Here is a 20,937-nt window from a genome sequence, read left to right on the forward strand (position 1 = left end):
ATTCCCTGCCCAGGGAGGGGCTGTGGGATCAGGTGAGGGATTGGGGCTGGATTCCCTGGGTCTGTGGGTGCAGGTGAGGCTGAGCTGCCCCATCCTCAGGCAGTTCCCAGCCAGGGCAGCTCCTTTCCTGGGAGCTTTGGGGTGAGCCTGCAGCCCCAGGGGGAGCCTTGGCTGCTCTCCAGGAGGAAGAGGAGCAGATTCCTCCCCCCAGGCCCAGGTCAGGTGTCTCTGTGCTTGCCCATGACCTTGGAAGCCCAGAGCTGTGGCCAGAGCTGTGGTTCCTGACCCCAGGGATTTATTTCTTGCTATTTATTCCAGACCTCTATTGATGAGCTCTGTGAGATGTTGTGTTGTATCAGTAGACAGGGCCTGGGTTACGCTGTGCCTTGGGGGAATTACCTCTGGGATTTCCAAAGGAGCCCTTGGATGTGGATACAGAGCTCTGGGAAGGCCCCCTCAGTGCTCTGGTTCAGTGTCCAGTCACTTCCTGGACCTTCAAGGCAGATGACTTATTAGAAATTATTGCTTTTTATTTTTTTGCTTAATCTGCCTTGATGTTTAAGGGGTTTTTGCATGCTAAAATACAAGTAACTGCTAGAAATTGTTTTATTCTTTTTGGGTCTTCTTATTAGAGGGTTTTTTTTTAATAAGTGCAAGAAGCCTGGGATTATCTGGATGTGTGCAGAATCTCTCACTTCTGTCTTGGCAACAGCCTTTAAAATAATTAGTTGTGATGAAGCATCACATTTCAAAAACACCCACCCCATAAACAAATATTCATCAAAGCTTGCTTGGGAAGGAACTGGATATTCTGTGTGTCTTTTCCTCTATTCCATCTTTCAAATGTTCTTTCAGGGACACAAAGTGATTTTCCCAGCAATGTGCCAGCCCCTGTCACCACACTGGAGTAATTCACCTAAATATATTATGCTTTTCCTGTCTGTATCACTTTGACAAGTGCTGTATTTATTACAATCATTCCTATTTTCTTACAATTTTATTTATTTCCTAAATAAAGCTCACTAACTTAAGAAAGGCTTGGTGATGTTTTTGCTGTCAGATAGGGAATTGAGCAGCTTGGAGATGGGGGCTTGTTATAGAAAGAGCTGAGCTGTTCTGCATTTCCCTTCCTTGCTTTTTTCTTTCCTTTCTGGGGAAAGGAAGCTCCTTTTGGAGCTGCAGAAATGCCCAGAACAGCTCTGTGTCCATTTCCCTCAAACCTGCCTGCTGGGAGAGCACTTAAAGGCTCTTCAACAGAGCCCAAGAGAGAGCTCAGTTTAAAAAAAAAGACGGATATGGATCAAATCCACACTAAATAAACAAACAGCCACGAAAACTGTGCCCATTGCTCCTTTCAAAGGAGCCGAATCTCGCATTGATCCGCTCGGATTGTGATCGCAGCCTCCCCTCGGAGCCAGGGCTCCCTTCCGAGGGCGTTTCCATCCTTGGGAAGGGCTCCGGGAGTTTTCCCTGCGCGGCTCGGCCGGAGCCGGAGGAATCCACGGAACCGCTCCAGGCGTGGGGTCAGCTCCCAGCCCCGCTCTTCTGGAACTGCCTCCTGATTTTCATCTCCCACACCTTCACCACAAAAGCGTCTCGATATGGAGCTGGCTGACACTTGAAGGGGCTGGAATTGGAGAGGTATCGAGAGCTCTCTGATCCAGCAAGTCATTTCTTTTCTTTTTTTTTCTTTTCTTTTTTATTTTTTTTTGGTCTGGATCAAATCAAAAGATTCAGAAAAATCACGGAGAGTTTGAAGGAGTTAAATCAGCAACATTTGCTCTGCGTTTAATGGCCAGGTTGGCAAAGAGTCAAAATTCTCCTACAGCTACGATGGTCTGAAATAATCAAGGACAAGGTTTGGAGGGAAAATTGGTTTTTTTCTTTTTTCCTTTTTTTTTTTTTTTTTTAATGGACTAATAAATCTGGGTGAGGGAAAAAAAAACATACAAATTTTTGGCTTATAAGCCCTGGTTCAGGACAGGAAAAGAGCTCAAACTGCACACGGTGGCTTGAACTGGTTGTGTTGGTGGCTCAGGTGGCTTCGGTGAGGAACTGGTCGGGTCGAGACCCTCAGAGCAAAGGGAAGAGAGAGGGAAGGAGCAATTTGTGGGAGCCACTTGTAGAGCCAGGGATGTGTCGGATGGAAGCGGCTCCTCCTCTGGAAGTGGCTCCTGGGACCGCTCTGGGTCGCCCAGCCCGGCCGGGAGGCTCCGGGGCCAGCGAGAGCCGCTCCCGCAGATCCGATCCCTCCAGGCCTGGAGCTCCCAGGCAGCTCCGTGTTTGGGTTTCCATTCAATATTCCTCGGCTTCGGTCTCCAAGGCTACACGCCAACATCCAACCCCTCCTCCCACTCCTGTTTTCAAAGAAAGAAAAACACTGTGAAAAGAGGCTGCAACGATTTCTGGGCAGTTTTCAAAGCGGAGAGGCAGCGCTGGGAGCTGCTCTCCCCGCACGCTCCGCGGGCTCTGATCCAGCCTGGGCCGTGATTCCCCGGCTGCTCCATCCTCAGGATGCAGGAAAGCACCCCCAGCTCGGCAAGCGCAGGGTATGGGGGAGTAATTACAAGTTTTTAAGGAAAAAAATGGGAGTTTGGTGTAGTTAACTACACGGAGCTTCATTCAAATCTTTCTGCAAGAGCTGGTTTTGTTTGGGAAATCCATAGCGGGGAAGGAGCTGGGGGCTCCTGAGCTGGCCCCACTCCCTGGAGGAGCGTGTGGGGCTGCTGCCTTCGGCTTTGAGAGCTTTGGGGGCTCTCGTTCATTTCTCTTCCCTTGCTTACGGAATAATCTGCTTTTAGCGGCCGGACACTGCCCTGTTCCAGCACGGACAGCAGGGCAACCCTGGGTGCCGAAACAGTGTCCAGCTGCTCCAGGTGCTGTCACAGCCACGATCCCACAGTGCCAAAGAAATGGGAGATCCAGGGGACAGCTGGGTGGGTGTGCAGGGGAGGAAGAGAAGGGTGAAGAGAAGGAAAAAGAGAAGGAGCAAGGAAGATGAGGAGGAAGAAGAGGAGGGCAGCACCCAGTAGCTCTCTGCAGTGAGATCTGACACCGGGCTTGCTGGATGCTGTGACAGAAGCACCTGCAAAGAAACCAGAGTTAAATCTGCTTTCTGCTGCTGTAATTATATTGCTTCATTCCGGTTAGAAAATATAAGATACATCTCAAATTCTGTGGGTTTTTTTTTAAATTTATTTTTGTTTGAGACTTTTGTCCCAGCGCAATGTTCCCGTGCTCTCTGTGCGTGTGGAAGGGTTTCAGTCAGGTTCTCCCTGCCTACACCCCCGGTGAACTCGATCCAGCGTTTGATTTCCGTGTCACACCATCCGCATTCCTGCGGCGAGCAACCAGCACGCAGCAAACATCCACCCCGGGGGCCGGGAGGAGGGTGGCGCTGCCCGGTCCCCTCGGGGACAGGCTGGGACAGGAGCGCTGGCCCGGGAGCGCAGCAATCCCCGGCATCTCGGGCAAACGCAGCAGCCCCAGGGCACGGAGCGGGGCTTCTCCGAGGGTTTTAGGCAGGGTTATTTTAGTCCTGAGCTGACTCACACTTATCCCGCTGTGACTCACGGGGGGCCCGGGGCCGGTTAGGGATGTGGCTCGGCGCGGCACTCTTGGCACTCTTGGCACACTTAGCACACTTGGCACTCCTGGCACACTTGGCACACTTGACACACTTGGCACTCTTGGCACACTTGGCACACTTGGCACTCTTGGCACACTTGGCACTCTTGGCACTCTTGGCACCCTTGGCTTTCCCCACTCAGCCCCGCACAGGGAGCGGCCGTGCCGGACCCGAGGCTCTGGGAATCGCCTTTCCCGTCCCCTCCGCAGGTGCAGCATCACCGGGAGCGCCCTGGCACCAATTTTTATGGGAAAGTTTGATTAAATAAAAGATTCCCAAGGGTCGGGTGTTGAAAGGGAGGCTCAGCCCGTGCCGTGCCGCTCACCCCTGGCTCCCGGGAGCTGCTCACTCGCAGCTCAAGCTTTTTTGCACTCATGCTGTGAGCCCCAGCTCCTGGTCCTGCGGGAGATCATCCACCACGGACAGAAAAAGTCGTGCGGACTCTGCTCGCGCTTGGCCCGGACCCGGCGCTGGTAATCAGCTCTCCTATGGCCCGAGCAGCCTGGAAAACATTGCTTTTTCAGGATCGCTTTCCAACAAACAGCAAATCCTACAGATTTCTTCTTGGCACCGACCGAAGCATTTTTACAGCGATTGGTTTTCTCTGTGAGATTCAGAGAAAGGCTGAAAGGCTGCTCCCGCTTCCAGGAATCCCGGCGAGCACAGGTCGTTCCCTGTCGGGACAATGCTGCGCAGGCACTGCCCGCATCCCACCCCTGCCCGCCCCCAGCCCGGGGGAAGCCCTTTCCTGCCTGCAGCCACGGCTCGGAGGGGGACAGGAGGGGAGGTCCCGCGAGTGGCAGAGGGTGACGGTGCCTCTCCGCGGGCGGTGGGTGCGTGGCCGACCCCGGGTGTCCCGTCCTGGCCCTGGGGATGCCGCCTGCGCTCTCCGGAGCAGCGGGCAGAACCCAACCGGGATGTGCCGAGACGGGATGCGCCCCGCCGGTCCGGTCCGGTCGGTTCCTATCGATGCCAGTCCGTGCCGGTCGGTCGCTGCCGGTCCCTGTCACGCCAGCGGGTCGATGCCAGTCCGGTCCGGTTCGGTCGGTGCCGGTCGGTCGGTGCCGCGGGTCGCCGTGCCGGTCCGGCCCGTGCGGTGCCGGTGGGTGCCGCGGGGATGCGCTGCGCCGCGGTGGGACCGGAGCCGTGGGAGGCGGCGGGGGCGGCCCCGCTAATTGCATAACCGGGACGTCAATGCCGGCGGGAGCGCGGGGGAAGCGCGGGAAGATGGCGCCCCGCGCCCGGCCCCCGCCGCGCCCCGCAGCCCCCCGGGCCCGCGGCCCGAGAGCCCGCTGAGCGCTCCGGGGGCACCGCGGTAAGGGCGGCACCGGCACCGGGCGGGACGGACGGACGGACGGACGGGCGGGAGGGCGGGCGGACAGACGGCGCCGCGGCCGCCTTTGAATGAGCCAATGGCGGCGGGGCCGCGGCCGCCGCTCGGGGCTGCCTGCGGCCACCCCCGGCAGGTGCCACCGGGGCTCGGGGGACCCGGCCGGGCGCTCCCGCAGCCGCGCGGTCCCGCTGCTCGCCACGGGCTCCCACACGTGTCCGCGGGGCCGGGGGGGAGAGCGGCGGGAGCCCCGGGAAGGGAGAGCGGGGGCCCCGCGGGGGAGCGAGGGAAGCGCGGGTGCTGCGGGAGCCCCGGGGATGCGGAGCGGAGCCGCCGCCGCTCTCCCACGCGGGGACCCGGCGAGTGCCGCTGCCGGGACGTGTCGCGGCTCGGGAGCGCCGGGCTTGGCCGTGAGTGGGATGGCTCTGCCCATCCCGGGGCTCTCGGGGAGCGGGAGAATCCTCATGGATGGCAGGGGCCGGGCAGAGGGGGCGATCCTCTGCGCCAGAACACGCGTGGTGCCATGAGGCCACATGTGTGGCCGTGACCAAGGGGAGAAAAGTTCATTTCAAGTCGTTTCCGTGCTGTCCTTCGGGATCGCAGCTCTGCCGGGGATGGTTTCTTTGCCTCCTGTACCCCAAACCTCGTGGCGGTGACATTTGGCCGCCTGGGTTCGCTCGCTGTGGGTGGTGCTGGCACATCCCTGCTCCTACAGCAGTGCCGGTGGTTTGGGAGCCCACAAAACTGCGCGGAAATCGCGATTTTAAAATCACGGTAAATTTAAAGCTTTTATTTCTCATGTGCCCCTTCTCAAAACTGACCCACGCTGACCTGTGGCGTGTCCCAGTGCTGTGGGAGCCTGTCGGGGGTTAATTCCCTCTTGCTCACCAATAGCAAAGATTTTGGCTGCTCCCTGGATTTCGTGGAAAAGAACCGTTTGGGCTCTGTTTTGCAGTGTCCTGAGCCCCTGCTGGTGGGGATGAACCACCTCCAGCCTCGGTCCTCCCAGGCAAAACGCTGCGGGATGCTGCGCCCGGCTGATGTTGTGCCGTGCCGAGAGGGCAGGTGACAGCGTGTGTGTCCCCTGCAGGCTCCGCTGATGGAGAGCACCGAGCTGAACCCCCTGATCCGGGACGTGTACGCGGCCCCCGGCCGTGTCCCGCAGGGCTCGGCTCGCAGGGGCAGCGGCTGCCGGGAGCTGATGGTCAGGCTGACCGAGGGGCAGTACGTGCTGTGCCGCTGGACAGACGGGCTCTACTACCTCGGCAAGATCAAGAGGGTAACGTGGGCACCCCCAGGGAAACGGGTGAACCCCAAAGTGGTGCCGGTGCCGTTCCCTGGCTCAGCTCGTGGCTTGGGGGGTGCTGGCCTGGGCTGAAATGCGTCTTTGGTCAGCGGGGAATTTTGGGTTGACATCCTGCCCCGGGTGTCGCTCCCCAAACCTGAGTGCCCGCAGCCCCGAGAGACGGGATCAGGCACCGAGGAAAACAGGGAAGTGCTGGGAACGGGAGCTGACCCACAGCCGTTCTTCTTGCTCTCTTCTGGCAGGTGAGCGGCTCCAAACAGAGCTGCCTCGTCACGTTTGAGGATAACTCCAAGTACTGGGTCCTCTGGAAGGACATCCAGCATGGTGAGTGTCGGCCCAGCCTCACTTCCCCGCTGTGCTGTGGGGACGTGGCTGTGCCACCTCTGTCACCCTCGTCCCACAGCCGGTGTCCCGGGGGAGGAGCCCAAGTGCAGCATCTGCCTGGGGAAGAAGTCGGGCCCCAGGAACGAAATCCTCATCTGCGGGAAGTGCGGGCTGGGTGAGTGTGGGTGTCCCCCCTCCCCCCGGGCTCTGCCGTGTCCCCCCCGGGCTCTGCTGATGCCGACCCCTCCCGCAGGTTATCACCAGCAGTGCCACATCCCGGTGGCGAGCGGCGGCGAGGGCCCGCTGGGGACACCGTGGTTCTGCCGCCGCTGCATTTTCGCCCTGGCCGTGCGGGTGAGTGGAGCTGCCCCGTGTTCCCGGCTCCGGAGGGGCAGGACGTGCTCCCCGGGTGGCTGTGCTGACCCCGGCCCCGTCTCTCCCGCAGAAAGGGGGTGCCCTGAAGAAAGGAGCCATTGCCAGGACGCTGCAAGCCGTGAAGATGGTGCTGTCCTACAACCCCGAGCTGCTGGAGTGGGACTCCCCACACCGCACCAACCAGCAGCAGTGCTACTGCTACTGCGGGGGCCCCGGAGAGTAAGGCCCTGCCTGTGTGCCCCAGGATGGGATCAGGGTGGGCAGGTTTGATCCCAGGCTTGCAGGGCACTGTGGCTTTTCTCCCCACGCTGCCTCTGCCATCTGGGTCTCTGCTTGCTCCAGAAATACCAGTGAGGGACGGAGTTTCTCTCCCTGGCCCGGGCCCCGTGCCTGGGAGGGGATTGGGGCAGTGGCTGCCACACGCTGCTGTCACTGTCACTGTTCTCCTGTGCTGCCCAGGTGGTACCTGAAGATGCTGCAGTGCTACCGCTGCCGGCAGTGGTTCCACGAAGCCTGCACCCAGTGCCTCAGTGACCCCATGATGTTTGGAGACCGGTATGACCCTTCTGGGTGTGCTGAGATGGCTCCCCAGGGGGACCCTGGGCACATCCCAGCTGTGTCCTGATCCATCTGACACTGACATGGATCCTGTCCCACAGAGCCCTGCTCCTCCTGACCTTGCTGTCACTGTTGGCCCATGCCTGGGCTCTGCATGGCTGTAGGATGATCCTCATTCCCAGCATTTTCCGGGATGTTTTCCAGGTTCTATGTGTTTTTCTGCTCTGTATGCAACCAGGGACCAGAATACATCAAGCGCCTGCCCTTGAGATGGTAAGAAACGGGCTCTGCCTCCTTTGGAATGTGCCCAGGTGGCTCTGGGACACCGGGCTGGCTGATCCCTGGGAGTGTTCAAGACCAGGCTGGACGGGGCTTGGAGAAATCTGGTCCAGTGGAGTGTCCCTGCCCATGGCAGGGGGTGGGACTGGATGATTTTTAAGCCCCCTTTCAACAGAAAGCATTCTAGGGTTGTGTGTTTGGGTTTTCCCCCAGCTGCGAGCAGTGTCCCACCTTTCCCCAGTGCTCAAGAGATGCTGTCCTGGCTGTGACACCTGCTGGGATACACCTCTGGGCTGGGCTGCTTCCCCTGTGAGGTGTGGGAAGGTTCCAGTGGTGGGTTTAGGAGGACCTGGGAGCTGTTGTAGCACTGGCAGAGCAGGGCATAGTGGTGGCACCATCCTGCCAGGGCTGCTGACCCTGTGCCCCTCTTTGCTGCAGGGTGGACATTGTCCATCTCGCCCTCTACAACCTGGGTGTGCAGAGCAAGAAGAAGTACTTTGACTTTGAGGAGATCTTGGCCTTTGTGAACCACCACTGGGACCCTCTGCAGCTCGGGAAGGTACAAACACACCCCGGGCTTGGGCTGGAGAGCAGCCATGGGAGTGAGAAATGCAGCCCCAGCTTGTGCAGCGCTCAGCATGGCAGCTCAATCCCCTTCCTCTGCACTGCGATTTTCCTTGTTGGAGTGTCAGACCCGACGCCTTTCCCGCTGGGAGCTAGGGCTGGGACAACAGAGGCGTGTTGGAAACCTGTCCCGGGGGCAGGACGGGGCGGCTCCCCGAGGGTGGCAGTGCCAGACCAGGGTGGCTCTGGCCAGGCCTTGGCTCCCTCCCTCCCTCCCCGACCTCGGGCAGGAGCCGAAAGCCGGAGTTCGGGTTCCCCCGTCTGTTTGGATTTTGCATAACCACAGCGGGCACTGAGCGCTGCCTGCCCCCTGTCCCGCAGCTCACGGGCACCCCCATCTCGGAGCGCGGCCCCCACCTCCTCAACGCCCTCAACAGCTACAAAAGCAGGTGAGTCCCGGGCCAGGGCTGGCCACAGGGTGGGATGCAGGATGTGCCAGCCCGGCTGAGGCTGTTCCCTCCCCTCTGCCCCCCAGGTTTCTGTGTGGGAAGGAGATAAAGAAGAAGAAATGCATCTTCCGCCTGCGGATCCGCGTCCCCCCGAACCCCCCCAGCAAAGTGCTGCCGGAGAAAGCCCCCGGCGAGGGCGAGAGCAGCTCCTGCGAGCTGAAGAAGAGGGGGAAAAGCAAATACGCCCATAAGGACAGGTGAGTGGCCCCGGTGCCCCGACATTCCGGCAGCAGCAGCCCCCCCTGCCCGCGCCCCGCTCACCCCCTGTTTGCAGCCTCCTGCCGCGGCAGCTCCAGCAGCAGAAGCGGCGAGCGCGGCGCAAGAGGGCCAAGTTCCTGCTGGAGGATGCCATTCCCAGCGTGAGTCCTTCGCCCCCTCCTCTCCGCAGCCAGCCTGGGATTTGGCAGCCGCGGGGGACTGCCCGGCCCCGGGGCTGCCCGCAGGTTTTCCCCACTCCCGATGGGCAGGGAGAGCTCCTGTCCCTCGCTTTGGGGAGTGGGGCACGCCCAGCCTCGCTCCGGGCCAGCGGGGCCGCGGGAAGGAGCTCGGTGGCCCCGGGCAGAGGGTGCCGGGGGTGGGGTGTGGGCAGCTCCCCTGTGCCAGGCAGTGAGGAGTGAGCTTGTTTTTGTGACAGAGCGACTTCACCTCGGCCTGGAGCACCAACCACCACCTGGCCAGCATCTTCGACTTCACGCTGGATGAGATCCAGAGCCTGAAAAGGTCCGTGCAGCTGGACCGGGGGTGTGGGGGGGGGGCCTGGGCTGCTGCTTGTGCCAGGCTGGGGGCAATGCTTCACCCCAGCCTATCCCATCCACAGTGCCAGCTCGGGACAGACCTTCCTATCGGACGTGGACTCCACAGATGCCACCAGCACCTCGGGCTCGGCCACCACGAGCCTCTCCTACGAGTCCAGGTGAGGACTGTGCCCCTTGTTCCCTTCTGGACGAGTCCCGGTGGCACGGCCAGGGGGCTGAGGCCCTGTATCTTCCCTCTTCATGTCCCACCTTGAGGAGCTTTTCCTCCCCGTGTCCCAAAATGGGCTGGGCACCCCAGGGTGGCACTTACTGGTGCACGGGATCGGAGCCGTCGGTCCTCGCTGGGCTCCCCCAAATTCCCGGCGTGCCAGCACAAACCGGGGCACCTTTTGGGTGCTGCCCTCACTCGTGCCCTGTGCCCTCCCCGGCAGCCGCAGGACCGTGGGCAGCCGCAAGCGCAAACTGGCGGTGCCAGCCTACGCCTCGGGGGCCAAGAGGAGAGGGGGAGAGCTGGGGGGGCGCCCGGCCACGGCCACCCCCGAGGGCAGCGAGGCAGCGGCCGGCCCCGACCGCCCCGACGACGGCATCGACAGCCACACCTTCGAGAGCATCAGCGAGGACGATTCCTCGCTGTCCCACCTCAAGTCCTCCATCAGCAGCTACTTCGGGGCCGCGGGCCGGCTGGTGTGCGGGGAGAAGTACCAGGTGCTGGCGCGGCGGGTGACGCTGGAAGGGAAGGTGCAGTACCTGGTGGAGTGGGAAGGCACGACCCCTTACTGAGCCCCGCCAGCCCCGAAACCTCTCCCGGAGCCAAAGCAGAGGAGATCGGGCTGCTGGGGAAGCCCGTGAGGCACAGGAGAGGTGCTGGTGCCTCCCCCCGGCAATCTCGGCGGGTGGAGGCAGCTCCCAGGCCGGCAGCGCTGCCCAGGAATGAAACATGAAGCCCTGCCATTCTGCTTTTTTAACGTTAACAATTTTTAGTCCCTTGGCTGTGTTTATGCAGAGCGTGGCCCAGCCGTGCCCTCCTGATGGAGCCCGGTGCTGGTGAGAGCAGTGAGGGTGTCCAGCCCTTCCAGAAGGGTCCCCCTGGCACAGCTGGAGCAGCTGCTTGGGGGCACCCCCTGCTCACACAGAGGGAGCTGTGCCTGGCACAGCCGGGCTCATCCCGGTGTCCCAGCCTGACTGAGCAGCCTCGAGGGGGTCCTGCTGCCAAAACACAAACCCCTCTTCATCCCTTGGCTCTCACAGCTCCTGTGAGACCTCTCACATCTCTGTGCCCGTGGGAAACCAGGGACAACTCTTGGGGTTTTCCACCTCATCCTGAATCCATTCATTAAAGGAATGTGGTTTGTTTCATATAGGAGGAAAATGCCCCAAAACCAGCCCACATGTGGCTGTTGCAGCCGTGGGGCAGATGTGCTCTCACCCCACGGCCTGGACTGTGTGTGGTGCTGTACCAGCTTCATTTCCCTGTTCTGACAATCATGATCTTGGAAGAGATCATCCAAAAAAATCCTCCTTTGCCTTAAAACCACCATGGGCACATCACAGACTGGAGCCCAAGGCCTTTGTTTCTACAGGAATCTTCATCCCAAATGTGCCAAACCAGCAGACAAACCAAAAAAGGCTGAAGAGGACAGTGGGGGCAGGGGGAAGGGGCTGTACCGGGGTCCCTGTGACCTCCTGGCTGTGCCTCTGTCCTAGTGCTGATGTTTGTGAGCATTGGGCTTAATTTGTCTGCAGGAGAGAAGGAGCAACCCCCTCCTTTAACAAAGCAATACTGCCAGCTTGGGCAGGAGCAGAGCAGTTGGCTTTTTAAAAGATTCCAATATCAGATAGATGTGTTAGATTTATTTTCCTTTAGAGAGAGAAAGATATTTTTAATGTCCTCCTCATCTGTCCCCATCCCACCGTGGCTGTCCCATGGGATGGAGGGTGGAGCAGCAGATCCTGTCCTGTCCTACCTGTGCTTGTGGGATCTCGGCTCATCTGGAGCAGAGTGTCCTGTCCTTTTGGGAGAGGTGCTGCCAGGTCCCCCCATCCCTGGCAGGGAGGCATCCAGCAGCTGGAGAACTCCCTGTCCTGCCTTAGCTTTGTCCTTGAAGGATCACTTCAAATATTTCCCTTTCTTAGTGCCTAAGGAGCCCTTCCAAGGGGCTGCCAAGAGCTGTGCCAGGGCTGAGCAGGGTTATGCCTGTGGGATGTGCCAATGGACATTCCACACTCGTGGAAGCACCCACAGGATGTGGCCCTGGCTTCTCTCTGCTCCCTCTCCTCCTCTCCTGGCTTGCAGAGAATTGAATGTGGAGCCTTTAAAAGTATTTTTGTTGCAGAGTATATTTTGCATTCGCTGTAATAGAGATTATAACAACTCTGTGCACCTTCTGATTTCTGAGTTCAGGTTGCTGCTTGTAAGCAAGTCTCGTTTATACCCAAGTTGTAATTAATGTGTCTGATGTACAATTAAAAAGAGGGTTTTTTTTCAACATCACTGTTTTTTTGTAGCGTGAGGATTATTGAGTTGGGATGCCCAGTGCCCAACATGGGCAGCTGGTGCTGCTGGGTTGTGTTCATGTACAAGCCCAGGACAGGCCTTTCTTTCCTCCTGCCCAGCTGTGACCACCAGAGCCTGCCCAGGTTAGAAACGCTCCTGTTTATTCCCTTCCCAGTCACATAAATAACTCGAAAATGTTCCAGAGGTTATACCCCAGAAACCATTAACATAAGGATCTTTTTAGAAGGTTCACCTTGGCCTGGGCAGAAAGCCACTGCTCAGGTGGGGGTAGGGGCAGGGCCAGGGCAGTGTCGTGGTCCTGCTGGCACTCGGCTTCCCTGAACTGGCTGTGGATGCTGCCCAGCTCTCCTTGACGGGAAGAGGTTTGTGAGTGCTTCTCCTGCTAAATCCTGGCGGTGTTTGCTGCAGTTCTGTCAGGCTCCCGGGCCGGGCTGGCTGCCGGAGGGGAGGGGGGTCCCGGCCACATCCTGCAGCTCCGGGCTGGGGAAGCGGAGCGGGGCAGGATGCGGAGCGGGGGCCAGGCAGGGTTCAGGGCTGGGGACACATGGCACTGCTGGGGCTCCCAGCTGGAATTCGCTGCTGACAGCCTGAGGCAGCCCCGAGTGTCCTGACAGGAACATCTCCGCGTGTCCTCACCCACAGCTTTTAGTGCAGGCTCCCCCAGCTCAGCCCAGGCTCCCCCAGCTCAGCCCAGGCTCCCCCAGCTGAGCCCAGGCTCCCCCAGCTCAGCCCAGGCTCCGGGGCAGGCCGAGGTTTCCCTGTCTCAAGCTGCTGTGTCACAGCAAAACCCAGAAGGTAAAAGCCGCTTCCCGCACGGCTCAGCGGGGTCCCGACCTCCCCAAAAATGAGCTGAGCTTTGCGCCCCTCAGTCCCGCGGGACGTTCTCCTCTATCCATTGGAGGTAGACAGGGTTTCCTTGGTCGATAGGCAGGCTGATGATCTCGGGGATTTCAAAGGGATGGATGGATCTAAAGTGGAAACAGGCGCGGAGGAGCAGAGTCAGCGCCAGCCCCGCAGGAAGCCGCGCTCCAGCCCCAGCCCTGCCCGCGCCCTCCCGCACTTCAAAGCACCCGCAGCTTCTTTCTGCCACCTGGGAATTTTGCTTTGAGTTTGGGGTTTACCACAGACTGCCGGGGGCCTGGCCCAAAGCTGAGTGTGCTCCCCCCTCGGGAAATGCAGGAAATCCTGCCAGGATAACCTGTGTGAGGAGGAGGATCCCTCCTGGAACCCAGCATGGAGGGCCGGGTGAAGCCCAGCAGTTGATATTTCTGCCACCTTTTCCTTTTTGCTGATGCCATCTCTGGGTTTTTCTGGCTTGTAAGATACAGCAGGAGCACTTAACCCGGGTGGGAAGGGGCTGAAGGAACTCCCAAAGCTGGAGCAGAAGGTGACAGCCTACCGTGGATGGGACACCCATTCTCCTGTGGAGCCAGAGCCTCACCTGACGTAGTTGGACAATTCCCCTATTTTGGACGTCCTTGTTTTCACCAGCTGTGGAGAGTAAAAAACCAAAACAAGCCCCAGGGGAGATGTGAAGGGATGGAGGGATCCTGATGTGCAGTTCCACTGCCCCCACCCAGCACAGCCAGGGCTGTGACAGGAGCTCTCCCAGGGCTCTTCCCTGCGGGATATTCCCAAACCCAGGGCAGGTTGGTGCCTCCCTCCCCAAACCTCTCCGCAGCCCCTTTCAGCTGGGACTGCTTGCAACAGGGATTTTTGTGATGTAGGGAATGATCACTTACCAGCAGTATTTCAGTGGATTCTTCCAGTTCCCCTTTCCAGAAATATCTGGATTTAAAAGAAAAGCAGCATCAGCAAATCCAGCTCTGGCTGCAGCCATGCCAACCCTCAGGTTACTTTCCCTGCTTGGGGCTTTTTGCACCTTTTTTTTTCTTTACAGAGTGGCTCAAGAAGTATTGCTGGCCCCAAAAGTGCTGAGCACATGAGTGAGCACCCCAGATTTATGGACCAGAGCTTCCTCCAGAGAATTTGCCCAGGGGGACTGGCAGAGCAAATTTGCTGGGACTGGGGTGTCCTGTGGTGGCCCCACTCTGAGCAGGGCCGGGGGACAATGCCTGCAGGGGTTGTGGCTGGGAGGCTGAGCTTTCTTCCTCTCTTTCCCTGCAGGAGAGGAGCTGCACTTCTCATGAGTCAGATATGACCTTTGAAAACATTTCTGCTGCCAGGAGCCCGTCCTGATCTCATCTGCCTGCAGGGCTCCTGCGCGAGGAGGACTTGGAGGCGTCGTGGTGTCTCCTGAGCAGGGCACGGAGCAGAATCCAGCTGGAGCTGCCAGGGCTGAGCAGGAGCAGCTCTGCTCTGGCTGTTTGAGTTTGCAGGAAATGATGGATAAGGGGAAGAAGGGCATTACTGGGTTTGCCCTCAGGGGTGCACTGTAGGGATCCCCTCCTGAGGGAATCTGTGGTGGGATCTGCTCCTCCTGCTGCCAGGGTGTTTCTGTGATTGGGGCTTTGCTCTTGAACCCCTCTAACAAGTGCAGTCCCCTTGCATGGACAGCTGGGGACACCTGCAGAGCAGGGCTGGGCCCATTTCAAGGTCAAAACCGCTGTTCTTCCTGCCTGAAAAAGCTGCTTAATTTTGTAAAGGCCTTTTCTGGTCCCTATCTTGGCTGCTTTTTAGAGCCTCTAATAACAGGCACCATGTCCTCAGGACCATAAACCCTAAATTGCTGGATGTCTGTGTAGCCAAGTAACCAAGAAATGAATGATGCCCATGGGCAGTCAGAGCATCTGTGCTCCTCAAAAAGCTCCGAGCATAGTGAGACTCATCCCCACCATCTGCAGCAACAAACAGACCCAGCAGCCTTCTGGAAACTGAGGTGTGTGTGCATCCCCTCCCTCCCTCCCTCCCTGAGGAGCCCAGCTTTGCCTCCTCCCTTGGGGAATATCCAGCCCAACTTACAAGGCCGAGCTCTTGGGCAGGATGTTCACGTAGGCCGCCAGTTTCTTATCCATGATGGCCCTGGGGGAGACAGGAGTGGAGTCAGTGCCAGCCCAGCCCAGGGCTCATCTCCAGCCCTGGGGACATTCCCTTGTGCTGCCCAGGACTGGCAGCAGCAGCTTTGGCATCGGAGACATGGAATTTTGGGTTACTTATTACCCTGAGAAAACAGAGGCAAAGGTGAACTTTGGCTGGAGACACTTCAGATCAGGTGCCCCTGGCAGGGCTCTGGGACCCTCCTGGTGCTGAGGAGGGAATTTGGGTGTTGTTCCTGGCCTGGAGGACCCTGCCTAGTGCCAGCCCTGTGCCCCTCTGGCTGTGGGGTCACCAGGGCAGGGACTGAACCGTGGGACAAGAACCCGGCCTGAGATGGATGGGAAGGGTTTGTCTGGCACTGTCCCACTGTGCCCCCTCCTCCCAGAGCAGCCTGAATGTGTATCTTGTTAAATTAACAACATCAAGGTTTTTCAACCTAAAATGTCCTAGAAATCTGAAGCCCAAATCAATTGGGCAGCCTCATTAGTTGTGGGTTTGTTATTGCAGAGCTGCTCAGGGCTGCCAGCAGAAGCGATACAGGGATTACAGAGAACCCAGGCAATCTCAGGCAGGATTTTTAGAAGAAAGGGGGGAAAATGTTGTGTTTTGTGAGCAGAGCAGTGTCTGGCCCTTCTCATGGAGGTGGCAGCTGTCCCTCCAGGCAGGGCACCAGTGACTCCACCTTTGGTTTTCTTTAACATTGCCTTGGGGGGACCATGGCTGGAGAGGAAAAGCACCCCAGGAGGCTCAGGGTTGTTTGCTCTCACCATGTGTAGGCAGTTCCAGGCATTTAGTGTTCATGGAGCATCTTGAGTTAATCTTTAGACCAACAAAGTGCAGCAGCACGAGCAGAGCCACCCCTGCTGTGCCTGTCATGTCACACATGGCACAAATCGGTTTGGATTTGCTGCTTGCAACTTGCAAGTCCCTTTAGCACAGGAACCTTTTGGTTTTGGTGCTCTGTCCCAATAAATCGAGATCCTAACTGAGATCCTGAACTTTGTCCCAGCAAGCTGAGCAGCAACAAGAGGCCACCAGGGGAACAGAGAACACTGTAAGGATCTGAATGTGATCTGTGGAAAATGTCTGCATAATACATGATAGCTTTGGGTTGGGCACTTAATTGTGTGTTTCTTTGTCTGTGCCTCTCAACACGCCCTAAAGTGAGACAGATTAAATATTAATAAGCAGAAAAGTGAAGAAAATGATAAGCACAAATCTAAGGCAGCAGTGGGGGCTGGGGGGGTGCTGGGAAAGTTGGGTGACACCACCCAGCCAAGGGGGCTCCTCCCAGGACAGGCAAGAAGGTCTTGAGATGCTGAATTCTACCTGCAGCTCTTTTGCTTTCCCAAAGCTTGAACCCCTCGTCCTTAAACCAGTGGAAAATTTCCTTGCAGACTGATCCATCAGAGTGAGTGCTCCACTGAGCAAAGGAAGAACAAACACGACAGCACAGGAAAAAGGAGTGGAGGGGAAATGAGTGTAAAGCCCTGTGTCATCCCTGCAACCAGGGCTCCCAAATTGCTTCCAATTCCAGAACAAAGGAATAATTACTCCACCAGTAAAACCACAACCAAAGTACACATATCTCAGCGAGAGGGAGTGATTTATCTCCTCTCCCTTCCCTGCAAGATGAGGAACAAAGTGTGGAAAGCATTTGCAAAGCTGTTAAGATGAGGCATTTTCAGGAACTGAGGCTCTTTTCACCAGGTACAGTTGCTCCTTTTTTTTTAGGAGACATCGAGCAGCACAGACATAATTCTATTTGAATTTCTTAACACAGTTGCAGTATTTAAGGTGACACAAACTCTCTTTCAGTAGCCTGTCAGTTCCTGAACATGTTTGGGAGCACTTTGCTGGAGATGGAGGGGTTTTGGCAGCAGCAGAGCAGCAGGAAAACAGCGCAGGAGGTGTTGCAGGAAACTTCACGGTCCATCATAAACACTTCCCCAGTCAACACGGGTTCAGTTCTTTGAACAGACCATCCATTGAGTCAGGGACTGACAGATGTGTGAAAAAAACTCTGCCTGCAAAGTATCTCATATATTAAAATAGAAGAAGGAAAAAAATTGAGGAAAAGCCCTCATTCCCTGAAGTTTGCCTGGTGAGCAGAGTGAAACTTCACAAGTGTTTGTTGTGGACCCCTTTCATACTTTATTTTCACGTCAGAGCATTGTGCTTTGTCCCTCTCTATAAATATCCCTCCTGGCATTTTGTTGTCTGTGTTGTTCTAGGGAGAAATAAAGACTGTGGCAGATCAGAGAACATCAGGTTGGAGCTTAATCCATCTGAGAACCCAGAAATTCAGGGTCATGAAAATGGGTCTTGAAAATGCAAGGCAGTGAAATAAATTGAGAATTGCTTGCTGTTACCATGGCATTGACTTCAGAGGCAAATGTCAGCTTTCCTGGGACAGAGCAGCTCCTGGCACAGGGGTTGTGACACAGAGTCACTGGAAAGGAGCATTGCTTGGGTACCACAAATCCCCAGAATGGTTTGGGGTGGGAGGGACCTTGAATGTCACTCCAGCCCCTGCCATGAGCAGGGACAACTTCCACTATCCCAGGCTGCTCCAAGCCCCATCCAGCCTGGCCTCAGACACTTCCAGGGATGGGGCACCCACAGCTGCTCTGTCCCCCTAGAAATGCAAAGTACAGAGGGACAAGGAAATATTCATCTTTATTCCAGCTTTGGAACCCCTCCAGCAGAGAAGCAAGGGAAGCGTCCCCGTACCTGGCGATGTCCTTGGCGATCTGCTCGTTGAGGCAGTTGACGAAGGCGATGGAATGTGTCCCTGGGATGTAGCTGCCGGTGACAGCGGAGTGCAGGTGCAGAGCCAGGCCCCGGAGCAGGGGGTACATGAGCACCAGCAGCGTCAGCACCTCGGAGAGAACACCAGGGAGGTGAAATACTGCACTTTGGAAAACAGCATTTAGATTGTTCGTGACTTGAGGGACATTTCCAGGCTTCTCTCAACATTGCAGGTAAATTAAAGGAAGGTGAGAACCTGCTCCTAGGGGGATTCATTCCTCTCCAAGAGGGGAATCTCACGTTTAGGGCAGGAGAGGGGCGGTTTTGAGGCTGTATCAGCCCACGGGGGCCCAGGCCTTGACTGTGGGAGGTCAGCCCCAGACTAACAGGGGTTACAGACCCCACCACCCAAGCACAGCAGCCAGGACTGGTTTTCTGAAGAAGAATAAGGGGGTAAGACATGGAATGTCTCGGTTTATAGTGCAAAAAAGAGCAAGAAAGGAATGGCTCCCACACCCAGCACATCTCTGCTGCTCAGGACACGTCTGTAGCCATCCTTTAGCCACATTCCAGGGGTGAGGTGTGTCCATCCCTCTGGGAAATGGGGGGACAGGACCCTCTGCCTCCCTGGGGAGGTGGACAGGGGGAGAGCAGGATGCCAGCCATTTGTCCATGGGAAACAGATTTGGTGCCAGGACCTGGAGAATTTCCATCCTGCCCTGTCAGGTCATTCTCCTCTGCCACAGCTCTGTGCACCCAGCCCACACTCCAGCCTCACGGCCCCATTTCAAGGCAGGTTTGAAATTAATCTCATCTCAACTATCTGCTACTAAAAGCACAGTGAATCAGGATCCTGTGGGGCACAGAAATCTCGATGTACACAGCCCAGGGCTGCACAAACACCAAGGCTCTGCCCGTGGCCCGCCAGAGCAGCAGCAACAAGTGGGGTTTGCTGTGCAGGAGCTGCTGTTCCTGGAAAGGCCCTTCACAGCTCTTTGTGATCACACACCATCAACAGCCTCCCAAAAATACACCCATCATCCCAGCAGGGATGCTGCTGGAATGGGGAGGTTAGTTTGGAGTGCTGAGCAGCAGCTGAAGGACGGTGCCATTCTGGGCTGCAGCGCCTTCCCTTTGTCTTTTGTTTTGGTTTTGACATAAACAGCATCTGGCCCTGATTCAGCTACAGTGATTAAAAAATGCTTAGAAGACTAAGAATATATTCCTTTTCCCCCTTATTGTCACCTTTCTTTGTCCTCTGAAAAACCTGCCATTAAAGCACTAATGTAGAAATCTCTCACTTTTTTTTTTTACATTTTCTTTTTTAATTGAATTAAAAATCTCTCTTGTCACCACAAAGCCAGGAGCTCCTTCCCATTCGGAAAATGACTGATGTGCTGTATTGCTTGTCTCCTCTGTCCCAATCCATTTGAGGAAATATTCTTTGTTACCACAAGATTTCTCATCATAATTTTTAGAGCTCCTTCTGTGCTCTTTTTTTCCCACTAAGCCATTTAACAAATATACAACAAATCCCAGAAGCTACTCAGTGAGTTACAAGCTGAACAGAGATGTGCTGGCGTACCTATTTTTCCAGATTAAAATGTAATCATGCTCCTTGCTCAGGAAAAAAACAAACATCCAACCTGTTCAGCCTGCTGATCATTAATCTTCTTGTAAGATGTACGTGCATGTGATGAGGAAATCCCCAGGATCACTTGTGATTGAATATTAGTACAAACATGAACACTGTGCTTTTTTCTGGTGTTTCTCTCTCTTTTTTTTTTTTTTTTTTTATGAAAAGGAAGATTCCCCCTTTTTTTTCCAGAATAATTGTATTTGCCAAGGGATGGTGCAAAAGAGGAGTGAAATGTCAGGATTCCTGCCTGATAAACCAATTAAACTAATGATTGTCAAAATAATGAAGTGAACAAAACTGAAAACATCCCTGTGAGGATTTAAGAACTTCACTGAAAACCACTGTGCAGCAAAATGCCAGTTTTTAGTGCAGAGAGATTCAGATTTCTGCAGCACTTCTTCTGGCTTTGGTGAACTAAAAACAGCTTTTAGGTTTAGAATCACCATGCTAGGACTTTTTGTGTAGTTTTGATGAGATTCTGTTAAAAAGCCCCAACTTAACAGCACCACCTGAACACAACTTGTGGTGATGCTGAGTGTAAAAAACTTGAAAATTTGCTTCTCTCCCAGCAGATACAGGGAGCCGACCCCTCGTGCACGATGGTTTTGGGGAGAGGTTTGCTAACAAAGATACGGACAGATATTTCCACAATTGCTTGGCATGGGTTGGTGTCTGTTGTGCTCCCCAGTATCCCTTGTCCTGCATGCCTGTCCCAGCCACATGTCCATCCCAGCCGTGTGTCAGTCCCAGCCGTGTGTCCGTCCCAGCCCCATGTACATTCTCATCCCAGCCCCATGTTCATCCCATCCCCGTGTCTATTCCCATCCCAGCCCTGTGTCCATCCCCATCCATCCCTGTGTCCATCCCATCCCCGTGTCCATTCCCATCCCAGCCCTGTGTCCATCCCCATCCATTCCTGTGTCCATCCCATCCCTGTGTCTATTCCCATCCCAGCCCTGTGTCCATCCCCATCCATCCCTGTGTCCATTCCCATCCCATCTCTGTGTCCATCCCGTCCCCATGTCCATCCCTATCCATCCCTGTGTCCATCTCATCCCTGTGTCCATCCCCATCCGTCCCCATGTCCATTCCCATCCCATTCCTGCGTCCATCCCTATCCCAGCCCTGTGTCCATCCCAGCCCCATGTCCATTCCCATCCCAGCCCCATGTCCATTCCCATCCCAGCCCCGTGTCCATCCCATCCCCGTGTCCATCCCATCCCCGTGTCCCTCCAGCCCCGAGCCCCACTCACCAGCAGCACGGTGCCGCGGCCGGGCCGGGGGCAGCCCTGGGCAGCGGGGGGCAGCGGGCAGCGCTGGCTCAGCCCCTCCATGTCCTGCGGCCCCTCCACCTGCTCTGCCAGAGCCGGGAGCGCTGCCCGGACCGGCGGCACTGACTCCTCCTCC

The 20,937-nt window shown here is 56.6% G+C and overlaps 3 protein-coding genes across 7 annotated transcripts in view; 2 read left to right on the forward strand and 1 right to left on the reverse strand.

The window, feature by feature from the left end:
* TRAF1 (TNF receptor associated factor 1) overlaps positions 1-1,035 on the forward strand; it is a 21,286-nt gene extending 20,251 nt beyond the window's left edge. For all 4 annotated transcript variants that reach the window (XM_015645058.2, XM_033518396.1, XM_015645059.2 and 1 more), the window contains one exon: positions 33-1,035. The gene's annotated coding sequence lies outside the window, so the exon portion shown is untranslated. The remainder of the gene's footprint in view (positions 1-32) is intronic.
* Positions 1,036-4,393: 3,358 nt separating this feature from the next.
* Positions 4,394-12,119, forward strand: PHF19 (PHD finger protein 19). 2 transcript variants are annotated; one of them, XM_019008467.2, is made up of 15 exons: positions 4,394-4,461; positions 6,049-6,237; positions 6,507-6,588; positions 6,668-6,763; positions 6,842-6,942; positions 7,034-7,182; positions 7,423-7,518; positions 7,726-7,794; positions 8,239-8,359; positions 8,746-8,813; positions 8,900-9,070; positions 9,148-9,232; positions 9,508-9,593; positions 9,691-9,786; positions 10,060-12,119. In XM_019008467.2, exons 2-15 carry the CDS (start codon positions 6,058-6,060, stop codon positions 10,406-10,408), a joined length of 1,749 nt encoding a protein of 582 aa, XP_018864012.2. In that variant the 5' UTR covers positions 4,394-4,461; positions 6,049-6,057; the 3' UTR covers positions 10,409-12,119. The 2 variants fall into 2 exon arrangements, with proteins under 2 accessions (XP_018864012.2, XP_018864014.1); XM_019008469.2 differs by lacking the exon at positions 4,394-4,461 and adding an exon at positions 4,834-4,943.
* A 142-nt stretch (positions 12,120-12,261) lies between these two features.
* CUTA (cutA divalent cation tolerance homolog) lies at positions 12,262-20,910 on the reverse strand. Its single transcript, XM_015645207.3, has 6 exons — positions 20,784-20,910; positions 17,874-18,022; positions 15,066-15,125; positions 13,886-13,931; positions 13,585-13,634; positions 12,262-13,111 (listed from the first exon to the last, which is right to left on the reverse strand). Exons 1-6 carry the CDS (start codon positions 20,862-20,864, stop codon positions 13,009-13,011), a joined length of 489 nt encoding a protein of 162 aa, XP_015500693.1. The 5' UTR covers positions 20,865-20,910; the 3' UTR covers positions 12,262-13,008.
* Between the last annotated feature and the right edge of the window lie 27 nt (positions 20,911-20,937).

The sequence above is a fragment of the Parus major genome, chromosome 17 (genome assembly GCF_001522545.3).
Source record: "Parus major isolate Abel chromosome 17, Parus_major1.1, whole genome shotgun sequence".
Lineage (NCBI taxonomy): Eukaryota > Metazoa > Chordata > Aves > Passeriformes > Paridae > Parus > Parus major.

Coding starts and splice junctions, on each gene's coding strand:
- PHF19 (XM_019008467.2), top strand. CDS start 6,058: ATGGAGAGCACCGAGCTGAACCCCCTGATCCGGGACGTGTACGCGGCC. Junction 6,764..6,841: donor CTGCGGGAAGTGCGGGCTGG/GTGAGTGTGGGT, acceptor CCCCTCCCGCAG/GTTATCACCAGCAGTGCCAC. Junction 9,233..9,507: donor TGGAGGATGCCATTCCCAGC/GTGAGTCCTTCG, acceptor TTTTTGTGACAG/AGCGACTTCACCTCGGCCTG.
- CUTA (XM_015645207.3), bottom strand. CDS start 20,864: ATGGAGGGGCTGAGCCAGCGCTGCCCGCTGCCCCCCGCTGCCCAGGGC. Junction 15,126..17,873: donor ATCGCCAAGGACATCGCCAG/GTACGGGGACGC, acceptor TGTCTCCCCCAG/GGCCATCATGGATAAGAAAC. Junction 13,112..13,584: donor GAATTGTCCAACTACGTCAG/GTGAGGCTCTGG, acceptor TTTCCACTTTAG/ATCCATCCATCCCTTTGAAA.